Genomic DNA, 22,397 nt, shown 5'->3' with positions numbered 1-22,397 from the left:
TTACAGTTCTATTGCCGTATCACGATCTTACGCGGATTTCTACAGTTAACACCTTTGTCGATCAAATGTTCATAGGGCCAAATTTTTTAAACTGTTCATTTCTGTGAAAACTGCCTCTGATTATCGCCTTTAACGATCTAAAATACCGCCAATAAGACACATTCAGATAAAAAATTTTGCAGTTCGGGTGCTACTATCCTTTCTTTTTGTTTTATTTAGTTATTTTATTATTTTAAAGTTTATGATAAGGAGTTATTCGAGGGACAGGACAAATTTATGGTTTACCGTTTTTACGTTTCAGGTGGAAGAGGTGGCCAGACGATTAGCCATGGTACCCGAGGAAGGTGCTGCACTGCCTGTTTATTTCCTTAGTTATCTTCAAAGCTACTTGATGATTAAAAACGCCAATCCCATTCCCCAAAGTGAGATCGAGGACAAGCCGATTGATGCGAGCAATCTTAACACATTCGAGATTCTTCATCGGGCCAGGTAGGTACCTTTTTCGATTTGAATTTTGTTTTACTGTCAGTCATCGAACTGGTAGTTATTTTAGAATGTTATCTATTGTTTTTTCCTAATACAATCTTTCCTATTCTTAATTTTATATTTATATATATTATATTGTTTATTATATTGTTATATATATTATATTGTTTGCTTTTTATTTATTTGCAATATGTGTGTATGTGTATGCGCGTATGTATATGCATATATCGTATAATATAGAAATAAATATTTTAATTATTGGTAGATAAAATGTAAATGAAAATAGCCAACTTGGCAACAGAACTATTTTTGATACATTTAACTTATTTTTGAAAAATTATTCTTTATTTTCGCTGAATCGTTAAATATGTTGGAGAAATAGTGCGACCTGAAGAGATATTACGTATTAACGAGTTCATTTAAATATAACCGACATTTTATCTTTATTTATTCATATTCGGCGATTTTGTTCAAAAGTTCACAATTACCTACGTTATATCTTTATATCCTTTTATTCACTGATGATACGTATACTTTGGACAAGAAAAATTTTGGGCTGAAAACTTTCGTTCAAACCTATATCATTCAAATCCTCTCAAAGATTCCTTTTTTAATTATTTAAATTATTTTAGTTAGAAAAGAATTATGAAATAGAAAATTAGAAATAGGAAAGAGTACGTTTTAAGTGTATATTGAAAGCCCTATTAGAACCGATAGAAATACATAGTTTAATGTATGTTACTAAAGTTAATCATTGTAAAAGCAAATCGAGGCGGTTTCTATTAATGGTTGTTAACGCGGAATCACAGTACAAGCATAATTACAGTGTCGAATATGATTGTGAAAATCGGGTCGCGTCTGCTAATTAGCAGATGAAGAGAATTTCTGTGGAGGGAACGAGCGAGCAACTGTGGCCAAACATGGAAATTAATTTTCCGGCCCGCGTTTATCAACATCGTGTTCAATCGTGTTGTCGTTGCTTCTTCTTGGCGCGGCGAATGCGATACGATTTGATGACGATGGGACGGTATTGTCGTCCACCCTTTATTCACCAACACGTTCTTGACTTTTTTTTTATTTATTAGAATATTTACAATCAATTCTCGTTGAGAATTTTCAGTAACTTAATTTGGCGTGATACAATGACATGGATTATAATAGTTTTATATTGTTGGTTCTATTAGAAACTAGGGATTTAATCTAGAGGGTATTTTCTTTTTAGTCTGCGGATCTGGTCCGTCGTGTCCAGTAGTTGGGTGACTAATGGGTTGTAGTGGTTGTTGACTCTTGTGTTATATCTGCTTCTGGACTTGTGTATTTCATCTTTGACTGTAGGTATCTTGAGGTCACGGTGGATTGTTTCGTTGGTAACATACCAGGGTGCATTTAATAGGGATCTCAGCGTTTTCGATTGAAAGCGTTGGAGTATTTCAATGTTGGAATTACTTGCTGTTTCCCATAGTTGGATTCCGTAGGTCCAGACCGGTTTTATTACGGCCTTGTAGAGGGTTATTTTGTTCTGTATATTTAGTTTGGAGCGTCGACCCGTGAGCCAATAGAATTTTCTTAGTTTTTCCTTTAGTTGCTTTGTTTTTTCTGAGATATGCTTTTTCCAAATTAGCCTCTTCTCCAGGGTCATGCCCAGGTATCTTACGGAGTCTTTGCTTGGGATTATTGTGTTGTTAATGGTGACCTGGGGGCAGGTTTGTTTTCGGAACGTGAAGGTTACATGTGAGGATTTTTTTTCGTTTATTTTGAAGCCCCATTTTTGGAACCACTTTTCCATGGAGTCGAGACATCGCTGGAGAGTGGATGAGGCAATTGCCGGGTCTGCGTGGGTAGCTAATAGCGCTGCGTCTTCGGCAAATGTTGCTATTGTTATCTCGTTTGATATAGGTAAGTCGGCAGTGTAGATGGAGAACAGTAGGGGTCCGAGGACACTACCTTGGGGTATGCCGGATTCTATTGGGAATGTTGCGGAAGTGGCGCCTAGGCATTTAACTATGAATTGTCTGTTGGTTAGGTAGGATTTTAAGATGGAGTAGTATGGATGGGGTAGGATCTTCTTGAGCTCGTAAAGTAGCCCTTCATGCCATACTTTGTCGAATGCCTGTTGGATGTCTAGGAATACCGCTGAGCAGTATTTTTTCTTTTCAAGGGTTTGGCTGATCATGTGGGTTATGCGGTGGATTTGCTTTACTGTTGAGTGTTGTTTTCGGAAGCCGAATTGGTGGTCTGGGAGTGTTTTCAATTCTTCTAGGAGTGGAAGGAGACGATTCGTGAGCATCCTCTCGAATAGTTTAGACAGGGTAGGTAAAAGACTGATTGGGCGATAGGAGCTGGTTTCATATACTGGTTTACCGGGTTTAGGGATGAGGGTGATCAGTGAGATTTTCCAAGCCTTGGGAAAGTGTTGAAGGCGGAGGATAGCGTTAAAGATTGATGCGATGAGTGCAATCCCTTTTATGGGAAGTTCCTTGATTACTTTATTTCCTATTAGGTCGTGACCTGCTGCTTTCTTGGGGTTTAGGCGACTGATTGCTTCCATGATCTCTGCAGAAGTGAAGGGTTCAATAGGAGGGGACATTTGGAAGGGAGTATGCAGGTATTCGGTAACGTCCGCAGCAGCTACGGAGGAATGGAGTTTGAATACTTCAGACAAGTGTTTGGCAAATAGGTTGGCTTTTTCTATAGGGCTACGCGCCCATCCAACTTGCGGGCGGCGGATTGGAGGTATTATTTGTGGGGGGCGCGTGAGTTTCCTGGAGGCCTTCCATAGTGAGTAGTTGGAGTCGGCCGTGGGGGACAAGCTGGCGAGATATTTGTAAAAACAGTCATTATTGTAGTTTTTTATGGTTTTGGATAATTTTCTAGTTGCGTTGTTTAGTTTGCGTTTGTCCTCCGGTGTTCTATGGGTCTGCCATATTCTTCTTAGTCTACGTTTTTCTGCTATTTTTTTTTAAATGTACTGGGGATATTCGTGTTTGCTGATGGACGTTTTTGCCAGTGTGGAGAAGCGGATAGCTTTTATTATGCTCGTGTTTAGGTATTCCGTGGCTGCTTCGATTTCTTCATTGGTTTTTAATGAAGTTGAGGCTGAAGTTGTGTGTGTAAAGACTTCTCTAAAGAGCTGCCAGTTGGTGTGTTGGTTATGAATGGAGTCATTAGGTGTATTCTCGATGATAGTTGAACTGACTGTTACTATCACGGGGGAGTGATCAGAGGAGAGATCAGCCGAGGAATTGATTTGGACGTGTCTTGACGAGATATTTTTAGTTATGAGGAAATCAAGCAGATCGGGTATTTTGTTTGTGTCGGTGGGCCAGTATGTGGGTTCGTATGTGGTAAGGTAGTTGAGGTTGTTGGTTATTATGCTGTTGAGGAGGTTCTTGCCTCTTACTGTAACCAGTCTGCTGCCCCATTGGGTGTGTTTGGCGTTGTAGTCTCCTCCAGCTATGAATCTATTGCCCAGGGTGTCCAGGAAGTTGTCAAAGTCTTCTTTGGCGATGGAGTGTCTTCTGGGAGGGCAGTATACAGCTGAAGTGGTGATTGTACCATGATAGTCTTCTACGTTTGTTGCTTGGAGGTAGTCTTTCTGGAATGGTGGAAGTTCGTAGTGCTTAATGTTTGATTTAATTATGATTCCGGTGCCGCCATGGGCCTTTCCGCTGGGGTGTTGGGTGTGGTAGAAGTTGTAGCCGTGTATTGTGAGGTAGTTTTTGTCGATGAAGTGGGTTTCGGATATGAGCATCACATCGATTTCCTGTTGTTTTAAGAATAGTTCTAGTTCAAATTTGTGCTGAGCTAGACCGTTCGCGTTCCACAGAGCTATTCGCATTGGTTTTGTTTTGCTTCTGTGCGTATGAATTTGTCAATGAAGAGTGTGAGTAGTGACAGTAAGTTGTTAATTTGCTCAGTTTGCTACTCGATAAGTTTATCGAGTCTGGTGAAGTTGTCTGTGTTTTGTGGGGTGGGAATTCTATTTTCTGTGTGTACACTGTGTGTTTTCGAGTTGTTTACGTTTCCTTGTGTTGCCTGCGCATAGGATACTGATGGTGAGGTGAGTTTTTGGGGTTTAGGTTCTTGTATGGTTATGTCCTTGAGTCTCAGTTTTGGATACTTAATATTATGTAGTGTTTTGCAGGCTGAGCATCCTTTGTAGTTCGCAGGATGCTCTCCTTGACAATGGATGCACTTAGCGGGGGTTTCAGGGGATTTAGTGCATTGGTCAGTGGGGTGATTACCTGCACATTTTACGCACCGGAAGTTATGATTGCAGTATTTCTGCGTGTGGCCGTACCTTTGGCACCTTTTGTATTGTACTATTTCTTTCTTTACAAGAGGTGGCTCGAACTTAACTATGGAGTTCATCAGCCGGTTGATGTTGTAGATTTCTTTGTTGTTTGCTTTTTGTTTTAAATCTATGAAAAATAGTGATAGTGGATTTTTTGAGATTCTATATTTAATGTTGGTTATGTTTGTTACCTCATGGCCAAGATTTTGAAGTTCGAACTTTAGTTCATCTAGGTCGACTGAGTGGTGGATGTTGCGTAGCACCACTCGAATGGTCTTTCTTGCTTCTTCTCTGTGGAAGTTGGCATTCAGGTTTTTTAGCAACTTCGTTAGTTTCCTGTATGCGTCAGGGTTGGCCGGCAGGATTTTTACGCTGTTGTTGCTGATTTTCAGTTTATATTCGTCCTTGCCGACTTCTTTTTGGATTGTCTTTGTCATTGATTGGATGTCAATGACATCATCGATGAAGATTGGCGGGGGAGGGGGGTTTTTTTTGTGTATATTGTTTATTTACCACTGTGGTTGTGTCCATAGCGACCTCAGCCTCCAGTATCGCGAACCTGTTGTGGGTAGTCACGTGGCTGGCTGGCGGGTTGGCTTGCCTTTTGCTCACATTGCCCCTGCTGGCTTCGAATTTGCGTTTTTTCGTTTGAGGGTCGTTTGCAAAATGGGGTGTATTGCCCCTTTGCCACGGGGAGGAAGAGCAGCGTTGTTGTAAATACGCTCCGTAGCTCCCGTTAGGGGTGATTGGGCCATTGTCGATCTAGTTAATTCAATGTGAAATAACTAGTCGAGAGGCTGTGATTCCGATCAGAGCTTAGTGGCGTTGGATTTTTCACTTTTCACTGGCACGTTTGCGAACGCTTGGCTTGTTTTGTTGGACTCGCTTTCGACAGATGGGCGTCACGTGTTGTTTTGTGAACTTCGCAGGGCACTGGACACACGTCTGCACGCTTCGGCACTCACCAGCCAACTGACGGGTTGAAATGTGGCGATCGATGGTCGAATAACGAATTCGTCTTTATATCGTACTTTCCACCGGATTATAAATTATAAAAGTGTTCTTGCTGTGAAAATTTGTTGTCGATATATATGAAATTCTTGTTGAAATAAATTATAAGAGATTTTTTATTTTAGGCAAGATTTTAGAATAGAATAATAATAAAGAAAACTGTAATATTGTAGTATCGCGGAAATATTAGGTATACGATTTCTTTGATACTATTTATTATTTGTAATTTATTTTACAATAAATTAGTTATACAAATATTAATGAGACAGAAAACGATGGTTGTTTAATATGGAACTAATAGTAACAATCTTACTCTAACTTGGCTACTCACGCAACTCCGCAACGCTAACAACTCTACTCTTAGCAACGCAACTCGACAATGCTAACTCTAACAACTCTACTCTTCGACTCCTCGATTAATTCTGACCTCTCGACCCACTCTCACTTCTCGATTAACCGCTGCTTGGATTCAAATCGTTTCCCTCCATTAGCGCTATTTTTCCCTTTCTCTAATCTCATCCTGTTAACGCTTCGCAAGAACTAGGTGACTTTGGTCACACAGGCTTTTTCTATGTAAACTAATAACCGAAGGACAGATGACCTTGTTTTGCTTAGTTTCTAACCAGGTTTTTTCCTCACGATACTACAATATTATTATACTATATATATATTGCATTTAAGAAAGAGGAGCGAATTTGAAAGATTTCTCGAGCAACACTTTCTCAACCTGTTTGATGAATTTGATGAATTCGTTTAAGGTCAGAAAAAGAATCAAGCATTTCTTATCTTTTAGTTGCGCGCATCTAAAATATATTTATAAATAAATATTAAACAAGACAAATAATACTAGGAAATATTCTGAAATTGCACATCATAAGTGGCCATTATTATCTTATTTGAACTGAACGAAAAACTAAATGTATAAATACATATATATTGGCGTTTCTCAACAGCTTAAAACCATTTTCTAAAACAGTAATTAATCATTTATAATGAATAATTCCTTCTCTTTAGGCAGTTTATTCTAGTCCTATGAGAATTTCGTGATTAAATTTTTGGTCAAATTTGTTCACTTTCCGGAACAAACGAACCCCAAATAATTCAATATAATTAGAAAACGAGTAGTTTGACGAGAATTACATAGAATAATTCACTGAATTCTCGTGAATTATGTAGGGTATGTAAGAAAGAGGACCTTTTTGTAACGCGAGGAAAACTCTTGGTTTGCGATATCAGCATTAAGACTCGCAATGTCATACCGCTGTGCAACATTAACGATACGAGCTCGTGGTTGCTGTTCGCGGTTTGTACAGGTCTTGCTGATTTCTTCAAATAATTCTCAACTTGTTAGCTTCGAAATTCAGTAAATGGCGTAACCCATAAACAAACCATAATAAAACAGTTACGCGATTGCGAATAGCATCACAAGGCAATTTCTCAATTTTATGCTACAAATTTGAAAAGCAAACGAGTTCTGATACGGTGACGGTGCGCAATTAATAGCAATGACATTTATAAAGTTAAAGGATGTATAGAGTTGTTTTCTTGTGTGTTTTTTAAACGTTCTAAACGAGTTCTAAATAATTTCGTTCTATAAATTTGCCACAGACACTTTTAAAGCATGTTTCCGCTTTCCCGCAACTTTGAATCTTTCAAATAAATTGCTTTTTAAATAATTAGAAATAATCACGTATACAATACAGGATTCTTTAGTAAATTCATTTCTTCTTTTAGCATTATTAGCCTAGTAGTTGATAAAATTATACTAATTGTTGATAACAGTATCAGAAATTGAAGTTTAACGTCCGGCGAAGGGCACTGAACGCTGCTCGAATTTTACTCCCGATACTTTTCCGTCTTTCTTGCGTCTTGCAACATTCTCGTCTCTTTCTGTACTTCTTTACTTGTTTACGCATGTGTTAGAATATTTTTGTTTTCCTGTTTTATGTTCCACTTGAATTCGTATTACACACGCCCGCAAATCACAAAACAATCCTTTTCCATTTTCTGTACCCTCCTTTTTTCATACATGCAATCCAATCTCCCCGACTCTCATTGAAATTCTATCGGAAAGCCTATTAAGCCAAAACCAATCACAGGTTCTTCTTTCATTTTTACGTAACGATATCCATGACAAAACAGAGCCGATTAATCGATGCGCGTGGTGAAGTTCTTGGAGAACGATCGACAACACAGCCGTTACATCAACCCCTGGCCTGGAAATGGAAATGGAAATGGAAATGGAAATGGAAATGGAAATGGAAATGAGCGATTCGTTCTCGAATTCGGCTGCGTTCCAAGAGTGGATGACGCATCACACGTTATTATCTGTCATAGTTCCTTTAACAGTTGCATGTTTTTGGTGAGAGATGCTTGTTATCAATGGAACGATTTTAACTCGTCTGCTTCAACCTTCGAATTTGTGGATAGAGGAAGTTGAAGTGTTTGAAGCGTGACGTAACAAACGAGATATTAAAAAAATGTCAAGTATCCTCCGAGCATCTGTATCCACAGACACTTGATAATGCAGGTTTTACTTATCTTGTGCGATCTATCTCGTTTGCATCAAATCCCGATTCTTCGAGGCATTCTTTATATTTTTCTTTTAATAAAGTAAGCTATATTTGTTGGAAACGAAGCTACGTAATGTAATACAGGTACTACAGATGATACAGAGGTGTGAAAGAAGCTGATTTAAAACTGCAGTTTAACCATTATCCAGGCAATCTGGTCGAATAGTTGAAAGTCGAAAAGAAATTTTTCGAGATGAGCGCAATCGCCGGTTTCCGCCTAGTACGCTTTAACATCTATGACTCGTTCGATAATTGGTCGACAGGTAATTCGGATGATAGTTTCCCGAGTCCCTCGCCTCCCATCTGCGAACCATATTGTCAGATATCAGACTCTGATTTCCGAATGATTTTCACAACTGCTTTTTATCTCTTTATTTCTTTATCTCCTTTGTTTTATTTCGATTCTATTCGTTAGATCCAGATGAATTTTATAAATTTTGATGGTAAAAATGAAACGTACGTGGCAAAGTTTGAGATATTAAACCGACGCAAGGGTCATTGAAATGAAAAGTAAAGTCTAGTAGGTTTTTTTTTTATTTATTTATTAAAATTCACAATTTGTCCAATTTGGACATTTGGTGGAATTTTTTAACGGTTAAATTAGCATGTTGGTGGCTACCCCCAGCGGGGTACCATCCTCGTGTTTCTTAGGTTATGTCCTTTATAAGGTCTGCTGGGTGCTTCCTTTTTAGTCTTCTGTCCATATTTGTGATTTTGTATGTTTCCGCAGCTAGCCGGTTTATGTGTGTTGCTATTCTTAATTTGTATTTCTCGGAGTATCTGTTGATATCTTCCTTGACCGTTGGCATTCCCAGGTCCCTTCGTATATCTTCGTTTCTGACATACCAAGGTCCGTTTACTATTGTCCTGAGGATTTTAGCCTGTATTACCTCTATTTTGTTTATATGGCTCATTGCTGCCGTCCCCCATAGTGGTATTCCGTACGTCCAGATTGGTTTTATGATCGTTTTATATATTTTTACCTTGTTTTCTGTGCTTAGTTTGGATTTTCGGCTTGTTAGCCAATGCATTTGTCTTCTTGTTTTCTGTATTTTTTCTACTATTGATTTGATGTGTAGTTTCCAGGTGAGTTTTTGATCTAAGTGGAGTCCTAGGTATTTGACATGCTTTGTTTGCGTTATATGCGTGCCGTTCAATAGGATGTTTGGTGGTGTCTTTTTCCGTAGCGTGAATGTAATATGGTTGCATTTATTGGGGTTTGCTTTTATTTGTTTTTCTTGTAGCCAATTTTCTATTTTTACGATGTGTTCTTGTAGTATTTTGACTGCCGTTTCTGGGTTAGTATGCCTGACTAGTATAGCTGTGTCGTCCGCGAATGTCAATACTGTGCTGTTGGTAGTTGTTGGTATGTTCGCCGTGTATAATGTGTATAGTATTGGGCCTAGGACGCTTCCTTGTGGTACCCCGGCCTTGATGTCTTTAAATTGAGAATGTGTGTCCTTGATTTTTATTACGAAGGTTCTGCAGCTTAGGTAGGATTTTATTAAGTGGTGTATTTGCTCCGGGAATTGTTTCCTAATTGTTTGTAGTAGACTTTCATGGTTAATTTTATCGAATGCTTTCTCTATGTCTATGAAGAGGGCTGTGCAGTATTCCTTGTTTTCTAGTGCTACTATTATTTCGTTTATAAGCCTGTGCATTTGCTCTATCGTGGAGTGTTTGTTTCTGAAACCAAATTGGTGATCCGGTATTAGTTTTTTTGTCTCTATTATCGGTTTTATGCGGTCGTATATTATCTTTTCCAGTATTTTGGAAAATACTGGAAGCAGTGATATTGGTCTGTAAGATGCAGTTTGGTGCGGGTCTTTGCCTGGTTTATGTAACATTTTGATCTGTGCTAATTTCCATGGTTTGGGGAAGTATTGAATTCTTAGAATTGCGTTGAATATTACTGTTATTAGTCTTATTGCTTTTGGCGGAAGGTTTTTTAAGATTTTACCATTAATTAGGTCGATTCCTGGCGCTTTGTTGTTTTTTGTTTTATCAATTATGTTTCTAATTTCTTGTGCCGATGTTTTAGGTATGGTGTATTCCTTGTCGGCTGTGGTAGCAGTGGTTTGTGGATCCTCCTCCGTATGACTTTTGAGGTTGCTGTTGTTGATAATGTGTGGTGTGAATGTGTTGCAGAGGTGGTTGGAGAATTCTTCAGCTTGTTCTTCGTTGCTTCTTGCCCATGTGTTATCTGCTTTTCTGATTGCCGGGACGGGTATTATCGGCTTCCTTATTTTTTTCGTGGCTTTCCATAGTGAATAGTTGGTGTTCTCGTGTGTGGAGAGTGTCCCTATGAACTTTGCGAATTCATTATCGTTGTGCTCCTTTATTTTGTTTTTTATTTCCTTTGCAAGTTTGTTTAAGTGTTTTTTGTTTTCTCGGGTTCTGTATTTTTGTCATTTTGCTTTTGCTTTTCTTTTTTCTTTGATTTTGTCGAGTATTTCTTGCGGGATTGTTATTGTTTGTCTGCTGGTTGGTTCGGGTGTAGTGGTTGTCCTTGCTGCTTCTTGAATAGTTGCTGTCAATGTTGCTATTATTTCTATGCCATTTGGTGGTTTTATTGCATAGTGTTTCTGGTTTGCTATAGTGTATTGGTTTGTTTCTGTATTCAATTATTATGGGTGTATGATCGGAGCTGAGCTCGAGGTTGGGTGTTATTTTTAGTTTATTTGTGTTTAGTCCCCTTGTAACTGCAAAGTCCAGAAGATCTGGTTTTTTGTTCAGGTCAGTCGGCCAATGTGTCGGTGTTCCTGTGGATAATATATTGAGGTTATTATTTCTAATGTATTTTTCCAGTGTTCTACCTCGAGGTGTAATGTTTATTGACCCCCATAGCGTGTGCTTTGAGTTGTAGTCTCCCGCTGCGATGTACTTGTCCCCTAGGTCCTGGAAGTATTCTTCCCACATGTGTGTTGTTATTTTGTGTCGCGGAGGCACATATATAAATATTCTTTGTTAACTTGGCTGTGTAGATAATGTTTGATATCGTTTCTAACTATCACTGCTGTCCCTCCGTGAGCTTTTCCTGAGGGGTGTTTGGTATCATATATGGTGTAGTATGGTATTTTCAAGTAGCTTTTTGTAGTGAAGTGTGTTTCTGAGACAAGTAGTATGTCTATATTATTATTGTATATGAATGTTTTAATTTCGAGGGCCCGTTGTTGTAGGCCGTTTGAGTTCCAGGCTGCTATTTTTAGAGTGTCCGTTTTTATTTTTTGCTTAGCACGTTTGTAATTAGTTGTAGCATGACTGTGATTTGTTGGGTTTGCTGTTTGAGTACTGCGTTTTGTTCGCTTATCATTCTGGTTAGCATTTCGGTGTTCTTTATGGATTGTTTGAGCAGTTCTTTGATTTCTGCAGTGTCGTTGTTACTATTGTTGTGGTATTGGTTGTCTGTGTGTGTCGATTGACTGGTTACTTGAGCGTAGCTTAGACTACCAATGGTGTTGGTGCTGTTGGGTTTGGTGTTTGTTGCGTGCTCTGTATTTGGTATTATCTCGGGTTTTGTGCTGTCCTGTTGGGCTTGTATGTTAGTGATTGTCCTGCTTCGTAGGGGCGGGAACAGTTTGCGTTGTAATTGTTTCCTAGCTTCGCAACCTTTATAACTGGCTGGGTGTTTTCCGTTGCAGTTGTAGCATCTAACCTCCTTTATTTTTCCCGTGGATGGTCAGTCTATCGTAAGATGATTTTTTGCGCATTTGACGCATGCCGGGGTTCTATTGCAATAGATTTTTGTGTGGCCGTATTGCTGGCACCTTATGCATTGTGGGATATCTTTTTTATGTCTAGGTGGCTCCACTTTTACTATTGTGTTTAGTAATTTTTCTATATCGTATATGTCTTTGTTGTTGTTTCTAGGTTCTAGTTCAACTAGGAATAGTGGTAATGGTTGTTTGGTATCGTATCTGTTAATGTTATTAATTGTCCTTACCTGGTGTTCGATTTTTGCCAGTTCTTCACTTATTTTTCCGGTATTTGTTTTTGGGTGTAGTCCCCTGATTACTGCTTTGTAGATTTTGTCAGTTTTGAGTTGGAAAGTGTGATACGCTGCGTTTTTTTCCTTTAGTGATCTTGTAATTTTTCTGAATATTTCTGGGGTGTTGGTTTGCACTTTTACCTGGTCTATTTTTATCTGTTTGATGACATAGTTGTCTTTCCCTGCGGTGTTGTTTAGTAGTTCGATGAGGAGGTCAATTATTTTCGCATCTATGTATATCGGTGGTGGTTTGGGGATGCGGTTTGTCGGACTTTCCGTTGGGTCCGTTGCTGCCTCTTCTGGCAGTGCGCTGAATGGATTATGCAGCTTGATATCCTGTAGCCATTGTTTTTTTTCAAATGTATCAATTTTCCTCGCGCTTGCGAGCGGGGTTACCTTCCGTTTTTTGCTGGAGGTTGCCACCGTCCAGCTTTCTTCCTGGTGTATTGGTATATTTTGCTCCCCGTCGGATTGTGTTGTTTCCATAATATCGTCTTTCTTCTCTACATATGTAGAGTCTGTAGCTTTATTTATGAAATATGTTTCACCAGAATTAACTATTTTTATTGGTGGAATCTGCATGATTCCACGTTTTGTCGATTTTTGGCGTTTACTTTGTCCCTTTCTCTTCCCTCTTGCCGCACTTTCACTGGAGCACTGTTTCGCACGTCCGTTTAGGTCGCCTGCCCAGGCGGAACTCAAGTCTAGTAGGTGTAATAGCAGGTCTAGTTTTACTATAGAAAATTGAGTTATATATATATATATATATATATATATATATATATATATATATATATATATATATATGTCGGGTTGGCGTTACGATTAGAGTTAGGGTTGAGGGCGTAAACGAATCCCTATTGACACTAGACGTGATCACTATGCAATAGAGGAGATATTTACTAGTGCAAACATGACCATGTTGGAATTGGACAAGTAATCGCGATAAATTGACACTCGAGAAGCTAATGACAATGATCCTAGGCTCAATAACGAATCCACGGTCATCGGGATGACGAACTCTACTCTTCTTTAGCGTCTAAGTTGTACTCAATGTTAATGCGTGGGGCAATCACTACGTATCCGAGAGTTACTTGAATCGTCGTCGAGATCGTACCGGGGAGTGTCTCTCCGTCGCGGTGATGCTGTCGAAGAAAACTATGACGGGTGTGCCTAAGGGCACGAGATCATCGGATTCGCGGAGAAAAGTCTTCGCTCGAAGGGTGAGGGAAATTGACGTTGCTGTTAATTGGTCAATTTCCATGTTGGTGGTTAGAGAAAGATATTAGCTGTCCTTGGGGAGAGTTGCTAGCGAGAAGCGTCGTTCGTGGAAGGATAGATTTCTCTTATCTTCCCGTAGTTGGGGCACGGGCCATTTGTCTATTTGAGAGACTTTGTGTAATTGAAATTTAATATTCGTAGCGGGTCCTCGCCCAGCTAAACATATACTGTGAAGATGCGTTGGCATCTGGCAATCGTCTTACCCGAAGGACAAAGTCTGCGTGTGGCGAGCCACGGGACAGAAATCGTTGAAATGTTTACCGTCGTGCCCCGTCCCAAGTATTTCTTTTAAGGAGAGCTATAGAATTACTTCATGCCTTTGTTAGACAAAACGTTCATCCCTTTGACCGCGGCTACGTTCGGCGACTGATTGTCGCCTCGAGCCCGAGCTCACTATCATAAATCTCAAATAAATACAGACGGATCGAATGACAACAGTTTCTTAATACGGCTATGGTGAAATCTAAATTACAATACTAGGGGTCTTCCCAAAGTTCCAAAGGGAAGGTTCCGGTGTTCTTTCATCTCCGACACGGCCATTCTGACTATCACACGTCCTCGGGTGGATCTAAAATATTGGGTTCTCCCAACATTAGACTTGATATGACTAATATTTTACTCCTTTGTAGTTTAGCTAAATTATACTAGTTTATTTATGGTTTAAATAACTGTCCAAATAGGTCAAGGGCCCAGGTTAACAACAAAAATTTCGATCGGACGTTCAATGATAAAGTAGGGAAGAAAAAAAAACACAAAAGTCAGTAGCATTATGATTGGTATTCAAAGCGCCAGTTGCATTTTGTGAGTTACCAGTCAGACCGTAATGACATGACAGATCATTTTCGATTTCGTACACGGACGAGTCTCAGTTTGTTGGATCATATTACCGCACTGGGCGTGTGTGGAGACACTGAGTGCGGGTGCATTGACGTAATAGGTGTGTATGAAGACACTGAATGCGAGTGCAGTGTATGGAGACACTGAACACGAGTGCATTGATGTAATAGGCGTGTATGGAGACACTGAATGCGAGTGCAGTGTATGGAGACACTGAACACGAGTGCATTGATGTAATAGGCGTGTATGGAGACACTGAATGCTAGTGTGTGGTCACACTAGGCTTATGTGGGAATATCGAATGCTAGTGTGTGGTCGCACTAGGCTTGTGTGGAAATATCGAATGCTAGTGTGTGGTCGCACTAGGCTTGTGTGGAAATATCGAATGCTAGTGTGTGGTCGCACTAGGCTTGTGTGCTAGTGTATGGTAACACTAGGCTTGTGTGGAAATATCGAATGCTAGTGTGTGGTCGCACTAGGCTTGTGTGCTAGTGTATGGTAACACTAGGCTTGTGTGGAAACACTGTGTTACATGTCATAGTCATAGTGTTAATGATCCTCTGAGATCGGTGTAGTCATATCGTCATTGTCACTGCCATTGTCATCACTACAGACGTCCAACTCAGCAGGAACGCAACTATTCGGCATTTTTCTTAATCTGTCATGACTGTATTTATACGATCGTTTGCCATCTAATGTCTTTAAAGTATATCTATCCCCTTCCAAAATCTCTGCTATTACGAATGGACCCTTGAATTTTGGCTCTAGCTTGGTTTGGTTTCTTTTCTCGTTTTTGCGTGGTACGAAATCGCCGAGGTTAAACCTAACCACTTTAGCTTTGTTTCTATCAAATCTTTCTTTGTTGTACTGGGCTTTACTCTCTATGTTCTACGCAGCCTGCTATCTTACATCAGGGATATCGACTTCCTTTTCCTCGATATTGTCGGGTAGCAATAGGTCGTACGGTCTCGCTGTTCTACCGATTAGTAGTTGTAAAGGGCTCGAATTAGTCACGCGATTGGTGGTGCAGTTCAACGCTAGCGGTATTTCCCCAATCGCGTCTTGCCACGGCCGCCCGGTCGTTTCTACTGTCGTGAACGTATTTTCAATGTACGCATAACACACTCTACCTGTCTATTGGCTCTATCATCGGTCGCTATCGAGTGAACTTTAATTCGTTTGCTTTCGCAGAATTCTCGAAATTCATTACCCTTAGGACATCTTTCCTGATCTGCTACTATCCGGCAGGGACTTCCGAATAAAATATAGCGGGTTTAAGCGCTTTAATGGTGTTACGGAAATCTATCTTACGAGTACGATGCAGGTATACGAATTTAGTGAACACATCGATCAAAACAATGACGTACTCCTTTGAATCGCTTTTACCACTCAACTTGCCTGTTATGTCCATGTGGACCGTATGCCAGGGTATGCTGGTCTTAGGTATAGGATGTAGTTCGGCTTGTATCTTACCTGAACTAGCTTTCGAAACTTGACAAGCATGACAGTTCTCAATGAATCGGCGAACGTACTTCGCCATCCCTTCGAACCAGTAATACCTGTACAGTCTCTCGAGCGTTTTCTCCCAACCTAAGTGCATAATTGACTGGTGCACATGGTTAATAACAGACTATCTAAAACCTCTTAGGACTATAGGTAAACAGAGAGTCCTGCCTTTTCTTTGTATCCTACGGTAAAGAGTACCGGACCGTAATTCGTATGTATTCGCGATGTCTTCCGCGAGCTCATCGTTTTGCAATTTCTTGACGATTCCCAAGGTTTGAGAATCACGACGTTGTTCGGCTAATAGCTAGTATTCCGATATTTCGGCCAGATTGATTTCTTTCTCCGCAATTTTATCAATTTTACGGTGGTCTAAATCTACGGGGTTTCGCGAGAAGAAATCTACGTGGGCTGTCCGTTTACTTTCCAGATACATAATGTCAAAAACAAAAGTCTGCAAGTAGGCCCATCACCGATGGTCCCTGTCATTTAAATGTACTTTATTACTCGACGCTTTCGACGAGTCGCAATCCGTGACGACAAGAAATTCCCGTCCATGTAGATAGTGACGGAAACGCTCGACTGCGTTTACGACTGCTAACGTCTCTAGTTCGTAGGAATTATACCTAGATTCTGCGAGGGTAGTTCTTTTGCTGTAATACTCTATTGCTTTGCCTTTACCTTCGACTTGATGCGTCAAAATCGCCCCGTAACTCTCCGAGCTAGCGTCAGTATGTAGTTCTATCGGGTAACTGGGGTCGAATATCATTAACACCGGCGCGTCGGTCAGGGCGGAAACTGCCTGTTGTCTTATTTTCTCGTGCCTATCTGTCCAAGTTATATTTCTGTTATTTGAGATGAGCGCATACAGGGGTTTGATCACCTGTGAGAATTTAGGGATGAACTTTCGGAAGTACGAAGCTAAGCCTATGAACTGCCTGGACTGTGTGACGGCTGATGGCACAGGTAAAGAGCTTAAGGTGTGTATTTTACCCGGGTTCGGACGAACTTCTTCGTTATGAATTACATATCTCAAATAGAGCACCGATGTCTTTAGAAAAGAACAGTTCGCAATGTTAACAGAGAATCCTGCTTTTACGAGGGTATCTAATACGGTGTTCAGTCTTCCTAAAGCTTGATCTATCGAGTCGGCAATAATTAGAACGTTATCGAAATAAATAACAACGTACGAATGAGCGAGGTCGCCTAGGGCCTTGCGAATGGCCCTCCGAAAGACGGACGGCGCAATTTTTCAGTCCAAACGGCATCGTTATCTACTCATATTGTCTGTCGGGAGTAACGAACGCTGTATACTGCGCTGAATTAGGATAAGTAGGAATTTGGTGAAACCCGCTGGCCATATCCAGGCTAATAAGATATCTCGCCTCTTGCAATCTCGCGACTTGATCCGCAATAAGGAGTAAAGGGTACCGATCCGCGACGGTACTTTGATTTAGTTCTCGGGGATCCACTCGTAATCTATCTGAGCCGCTTTCTTCTTCACGAGTTACGTAAGGCTCGCGAATGGCGAATTACTAGGCCTTATGATCTTTGCTTTAATTAAAACGCTTATTTTCTCACGTACCGCTCTTCGGTCCTCCTCACTAAATCTATAAGAACTTCCTCGTACGGTGATGTTAGGATCAATTAATCGTATTTCTAACCGGCCTGTATTTACGCGAATACGTAGGGAATCCGTAACGAATGAATCTTTGAATTTGTCGAGAAGAGAAATTGATCGACTTTTATTATTACCATGTACATCAGTGTCAGCTTCATTAACGACGATCTCGTTTGCAGTGGTTTCATTACAGACATTAATTATTTTTGTTTTACACATAGCGAGGCTATTTTGTGTAATGTTACGTCAAAACCCAGACTTAGAGTTCCGCAACTAATCGCGATATCATATTTTAGATAACTATCAGCAAGGACATGAGAAATTGTCTTCGATGTAAAAATCATTAATACACACGATGAACAAATGGGAGGCGTATGTTTAATACAAGTATTTCCTGCTCCTCGCATTACTAATATGTCAGTCATTCTTTTGCCAGAAATCTCGAGGCCACGGACTCTTTAATTAGTGAACGCTCGGCTCCCGAATCGGAGTAAAATGGAAACGACTCACCCAGATGACTTGATCTACCCGATGATGCTTCCAGTACGTAGAAGTCGACTCGCCACTTGTTATTGAAATTATGGTTTTCTTTCATAATCAGGTTGACAGTTGCGCCCCGTGCAGCGGGGTCGGAACGTGCGATTTTAAGGGTTAAAGCGTGGTAGCGAAAACTTGTTAGGTTTCACACTCGATTTTGCACTAGCGACTGGGTTACTCGCGCACGATGGTCGTAAGTTCTAACACTGTTATAATCGGCACTGATCCCACTTCTGATGTCGGGTTGGCGTTACGATTAGAGTTAGGGTTGAGGGCGTAAACGAATCCCTATTGACACTAGACGTGATCACTATGCAATAGAGGAGATATTTACTAGTGCAAACATGACCATGTTGGAATTGGACAAGTAATCGCGATAAATTGACACTCGAGAAGCTAATGACAATGATCCTAGGCTCAATAACGAATCCACGGTCATCGGGATGACGAACTCTACTCTTCTTTAGCGTCTAAGTTGTACTCAATGTTAATGCGTGGGGCAATCACTACGTATCCGAGAGTTACTTGAATCGTCGTCGAGATCGTACCGGGGAGTGTCTCTCCGTCGCGGTGATGCTGTCGAAGAAAACTATGACGGGTGTGCCTAAGGGCACGAGATCATCGGATTCGCGGAGAAAAGTCTTCGCTCGAAGGGTGAGGGAAATTGACGTTGCTGTTAATTGGTCAATTTCCATGTTGGTGGTTAGAGAAAGATATTAGCTGTCCTTGGGGAGAGTTGCTAGCGAGAAGCGTCGTTCGTGGAAGGATAGATTTCTCTTATCTTCCCGTAGTTGGGGCACGGGCCATTTGTCTATTTGAGAGACTTTGTGTAATTGAAATTTAATATTCGTAGCGGGTCCTCGCCCAGCTAAACATATACTGTGAAGATGCGTTGGCATCTGGCAATCGTCTTACCCGAAGGACAAAGTCTGCGTGTGGCGAGCCACGGGACAGAAATCGTTGAAATGTTTACCGTCGTGCCCCGTCCCAAGTATTTCTTTTAAGGAGAGCTATAGAATTACTTCATGCCTTTGTTAGACAAAACGTTCATCCCTTTGACCGCGGCTACGTTCGGCGACTGATTGTCGCCTCGAGCCCGAGCTCACTATCATAAATCTCAAATAAATACAGACGGATCGAATGACAACAGTTTCTTAATACGGCTATGGTGAAATCTAAATTACAATACTAGGGGTCTTCCCAAAGTTCCAAAGGGAAGGTTCCGGTGTTCTTTCATCTCCGACATATATATATATATATATATATATATATATATATATATATATATATATATATATGTCGGGTTGGCGTTAAGATTAGAGTTAGGGTTAAGGGCGTGAAACGAATCCCTATTGGCATTCGACGTGATCATTATGCAATAGAGGAGATATTTACTAGTGCAAATATGACTATGATAGAATTTGACAAGTAATCGCGATAATTAGATACTCGAGAAGCTAATGACAATGATCCTAGGCTCAATAACGAATCTGCGATCAACGGGATGACGAACTCTACTCTTCTTTAGCGTCTAACTTGTACTCAATGTTAATGCATGGGGCAATCACTACGTATCCGAGGGTTACTTCTAATCGTCGTTGAGATCGTACGGGAGAGTGGTTCTCCATCACGGTAACGCTGTCGAGGAAAACTATGATGGGTGTGCCTAAGGGCACGAGATCATCGGATTCGTGGAGAAAAGTCTTCGTTCGGAAAGTGAGGGAAATTGGCGTTACTGTTAATTGGTCAATTTTCATGTTGGTGGTTAGGGAAGGGTGCTAGCCGCCCTTAAGAGAAAATTCGAGAAGAGGAAGTGTCGTTCGTGAGAAAGATAGATTTCTCCTATTTTCTCGTAGTTGGAACGAGGACTGTTTGTCGGTTTGAAGGACTTTAGTTAAATAAATCTTAAGATTTATAGCGGGTCCTCGAGCTAGCTGAACATGTACTGTGGAGACGCGTCGACATCTGGTAATCATCTTTCTCGAAGAATAGAGTCTGCGTGTGGCGAGCCACGGGACAGAAATCGTTGAAATGCTTACCGTCGTGCCCCGTCCCAAGTATTTCTTTTAAGGAGAGCTATAGAGTTACTTTATGCCTTTGTTAGACAAAACATTCATCCCTTGACCGCGACTACGTTCGGCGACTGGTTGTCGCCTCGAGCCCGAGCTCACTATCATAAATCTCAAATAAGTACAGTCGGATCGAATGACAACAGTTTCTTAATACGGCTATGGTGAAATCTAAATTACAGTACTAGGGGTCTTCCCAAAGTTCCGAAGGGAAGGTTCCGGTGTTCTTTCATCTCCGACATATATGTGACGAATAATATCACGAATCTCAATCGCAATATTTGAAGCTGTTAACCAAATTATCCAGTTAACTAGAAATTTCTTTAATGTGGAGTGGATTTTAATTCCTTCAAGTATACGTAAATATAATTTCTATTTCGTGTAAAATCAATATTTAATTAATGGGAAGAAATTTAGTATCTGACTGACGATTTAATTCGTCTTCCCCGATTAACAGATTGATTAATAGCTCTGGAATCTGCTTTCAGATATTGGCTCGATCGTGGGGACTTCAAGATGACTCTCCGCTACATGAACCTCCTGAAAGGAGCGTCAAGATCCATCGCCAAAGACTGGATGAAAGAAACTAGGATCCTTCTGGAGACTCAGCAGGCGGTGGACACGCTATTGGCGTATGCTGGTGCTATAGGTCTAGTATTCCTCGGCGCTGGAGATTCGAAGGTCAGTCGAAACGATTAGAATAAAACAAAAACAACAAAAGAGAATCATATATAATAGAGAACGAGAGATATCTTGTCTAGGGCAAATTTTTGTATAGTTTCAACTAGAATTCTATCAAAGTATCGCGAAAATGTATTCAGTTTCCTCGGTGAAGCTCCGCTTTCAACGGATTTCACATAAAAAGAAGAAAAAAAGAAAAAAATGCCAAATTCAAATTCAAGGTGACAGTCCGACCAATGTATTTTTAATTGTTTATAAACGATTAGAAGATACTACTTAAATATACTGGGATTGTTTAACAGAATTCTCGAACTGTGTTATTTATAATTTCCGGTTGCATCTTCTGTTTTTTCGATCGTCTCATACTTTCCATATTTTTCGATTTTTTCGATTGGATTAAAAAGAGAAAAGAGAGATTCGCATCGGAAACATTGATACTTTGTTAAATAATTTTGTGGATCGAGTATAGCTCGAGTATGGTCTGTTCGAACTTCATGGACACGAATTTTTCGAATAGTGTATCAAAATTGTCAATAAAAATAGCCTAAATTTATCCGTCGAAAATTAATCATCGTTATTCTTCTTCCCTCCTCTCATAATTTACTTAATAAACTTGTTTTTTTTTCTTTCAACATCCTTTATCTTTGAGTATTTGCATTTAAGAGAAACTTTAGCGTGAAATTAAAGCACAAGACACATACATATATCTATTAACCTGTTGTCTTATAGCTAGACTCTGGATGATTATGTATTTATAGGAAACGTGGAACAAATGTATATAACGTATGAGAAATTGCATAAGAATGTATTATATAAAATCCAAAGATAGAACTCTTCAACTAACTTCAACTAACTTCTAAACAAAACTTCACTTAGATTCTATTCCTTTAATAATTTTTTAAATAATTCACCATGATACTAACAAAGATGTAATGTAATGTCGTGTTCATTAAAGTAACTTTCAACTCGAATCTCAGATTCTAGTTTTTAAATTATGAATAATACTTCAATATTTTCATACAATTTGATATAATATCTTCTTATTGCAACAGTGAACGGCTAAAATTTTCGTAAGTACGTATATACGTATGTACGAAAAAGGTTATAAGGCAAAGGATTAAAGAAAAGGGCTCTTTCATACTTTCCTTCAACTTGGGAAACTTGTTTAACGATAGAAAAACACGATTGGATAAGCCAAGCGAGCCGAAGCAGGGTAGAACATAGCAGGGTTGATCGTTCCAGTGGTGTGTTACACGAACGTTTGATTTATAATACTGTTCAATAAATATCAGGTTTGTAATTATGAAACCGGAATTTGCCTATAGATGGCCCTAACTGATAATGTAGTTATCACTAAACTGCGTCATTGATGCCAAAAGTCTTTGTTGACATCTCACAAACATTTTCGACTCAGAACAATACAAGTTTCATACAACAGCATAGCTTGTAATAGCGTTGAACATGAATTTTGTGCCTGGAAACTACGATTTGCGGACAGCATTGATTTTCTGTTACC

General features: G+C 40.0%; 1 protein-coding gene across 9 annotated transcripts in view; it reads left to right on the top strand.

Moving 5' to 3' along the window:
- The window catches only part of LOC100643595 (MICOS complex subunit Mic60), a 115,638-nt gene that overhangs the window by 32,652 nt on the left and 60,589 nt on the right, over positions 1 to 22,397 (top strand). For all 9 annotated transcript variants that reach the window (XM_020867041.2, XM_012316917.3, XM_012316916.3 and 6 more), the window contains 2 exons: positions 302 to 489; positions 20,689 to 20,881. In XM_020867041.2, the coding sequence (XP_020722700.2) occupies positions 302 to 489; positions 20,689 to 20,881 (381 nt within the window). The remainder of the gene's footprint in view (positions 1 to 301; positions 490 to 20,688; positions 20,882 to 22,397) is intronic.

The sequence above is a fragment of the Bombus terrestris genome, chromosome 15, assembly GCF_910591885.1.
Source record: "Bombus terrestris chromosome 15, iyBomTerr1.2, whole genome shotgun sequence".
Classification (NCBI taxonomy): domain Eukaryota; kingdom Metazoa; phylum Arthropoda; class Insecta; order Hymenoptera; family Apidae; genus Bombus; species Bombus terrestris.
Note: the sequence above shows the minus strand (reverse complement) of the source record. Positions and strands in the feature narration are given on the sequence as shown.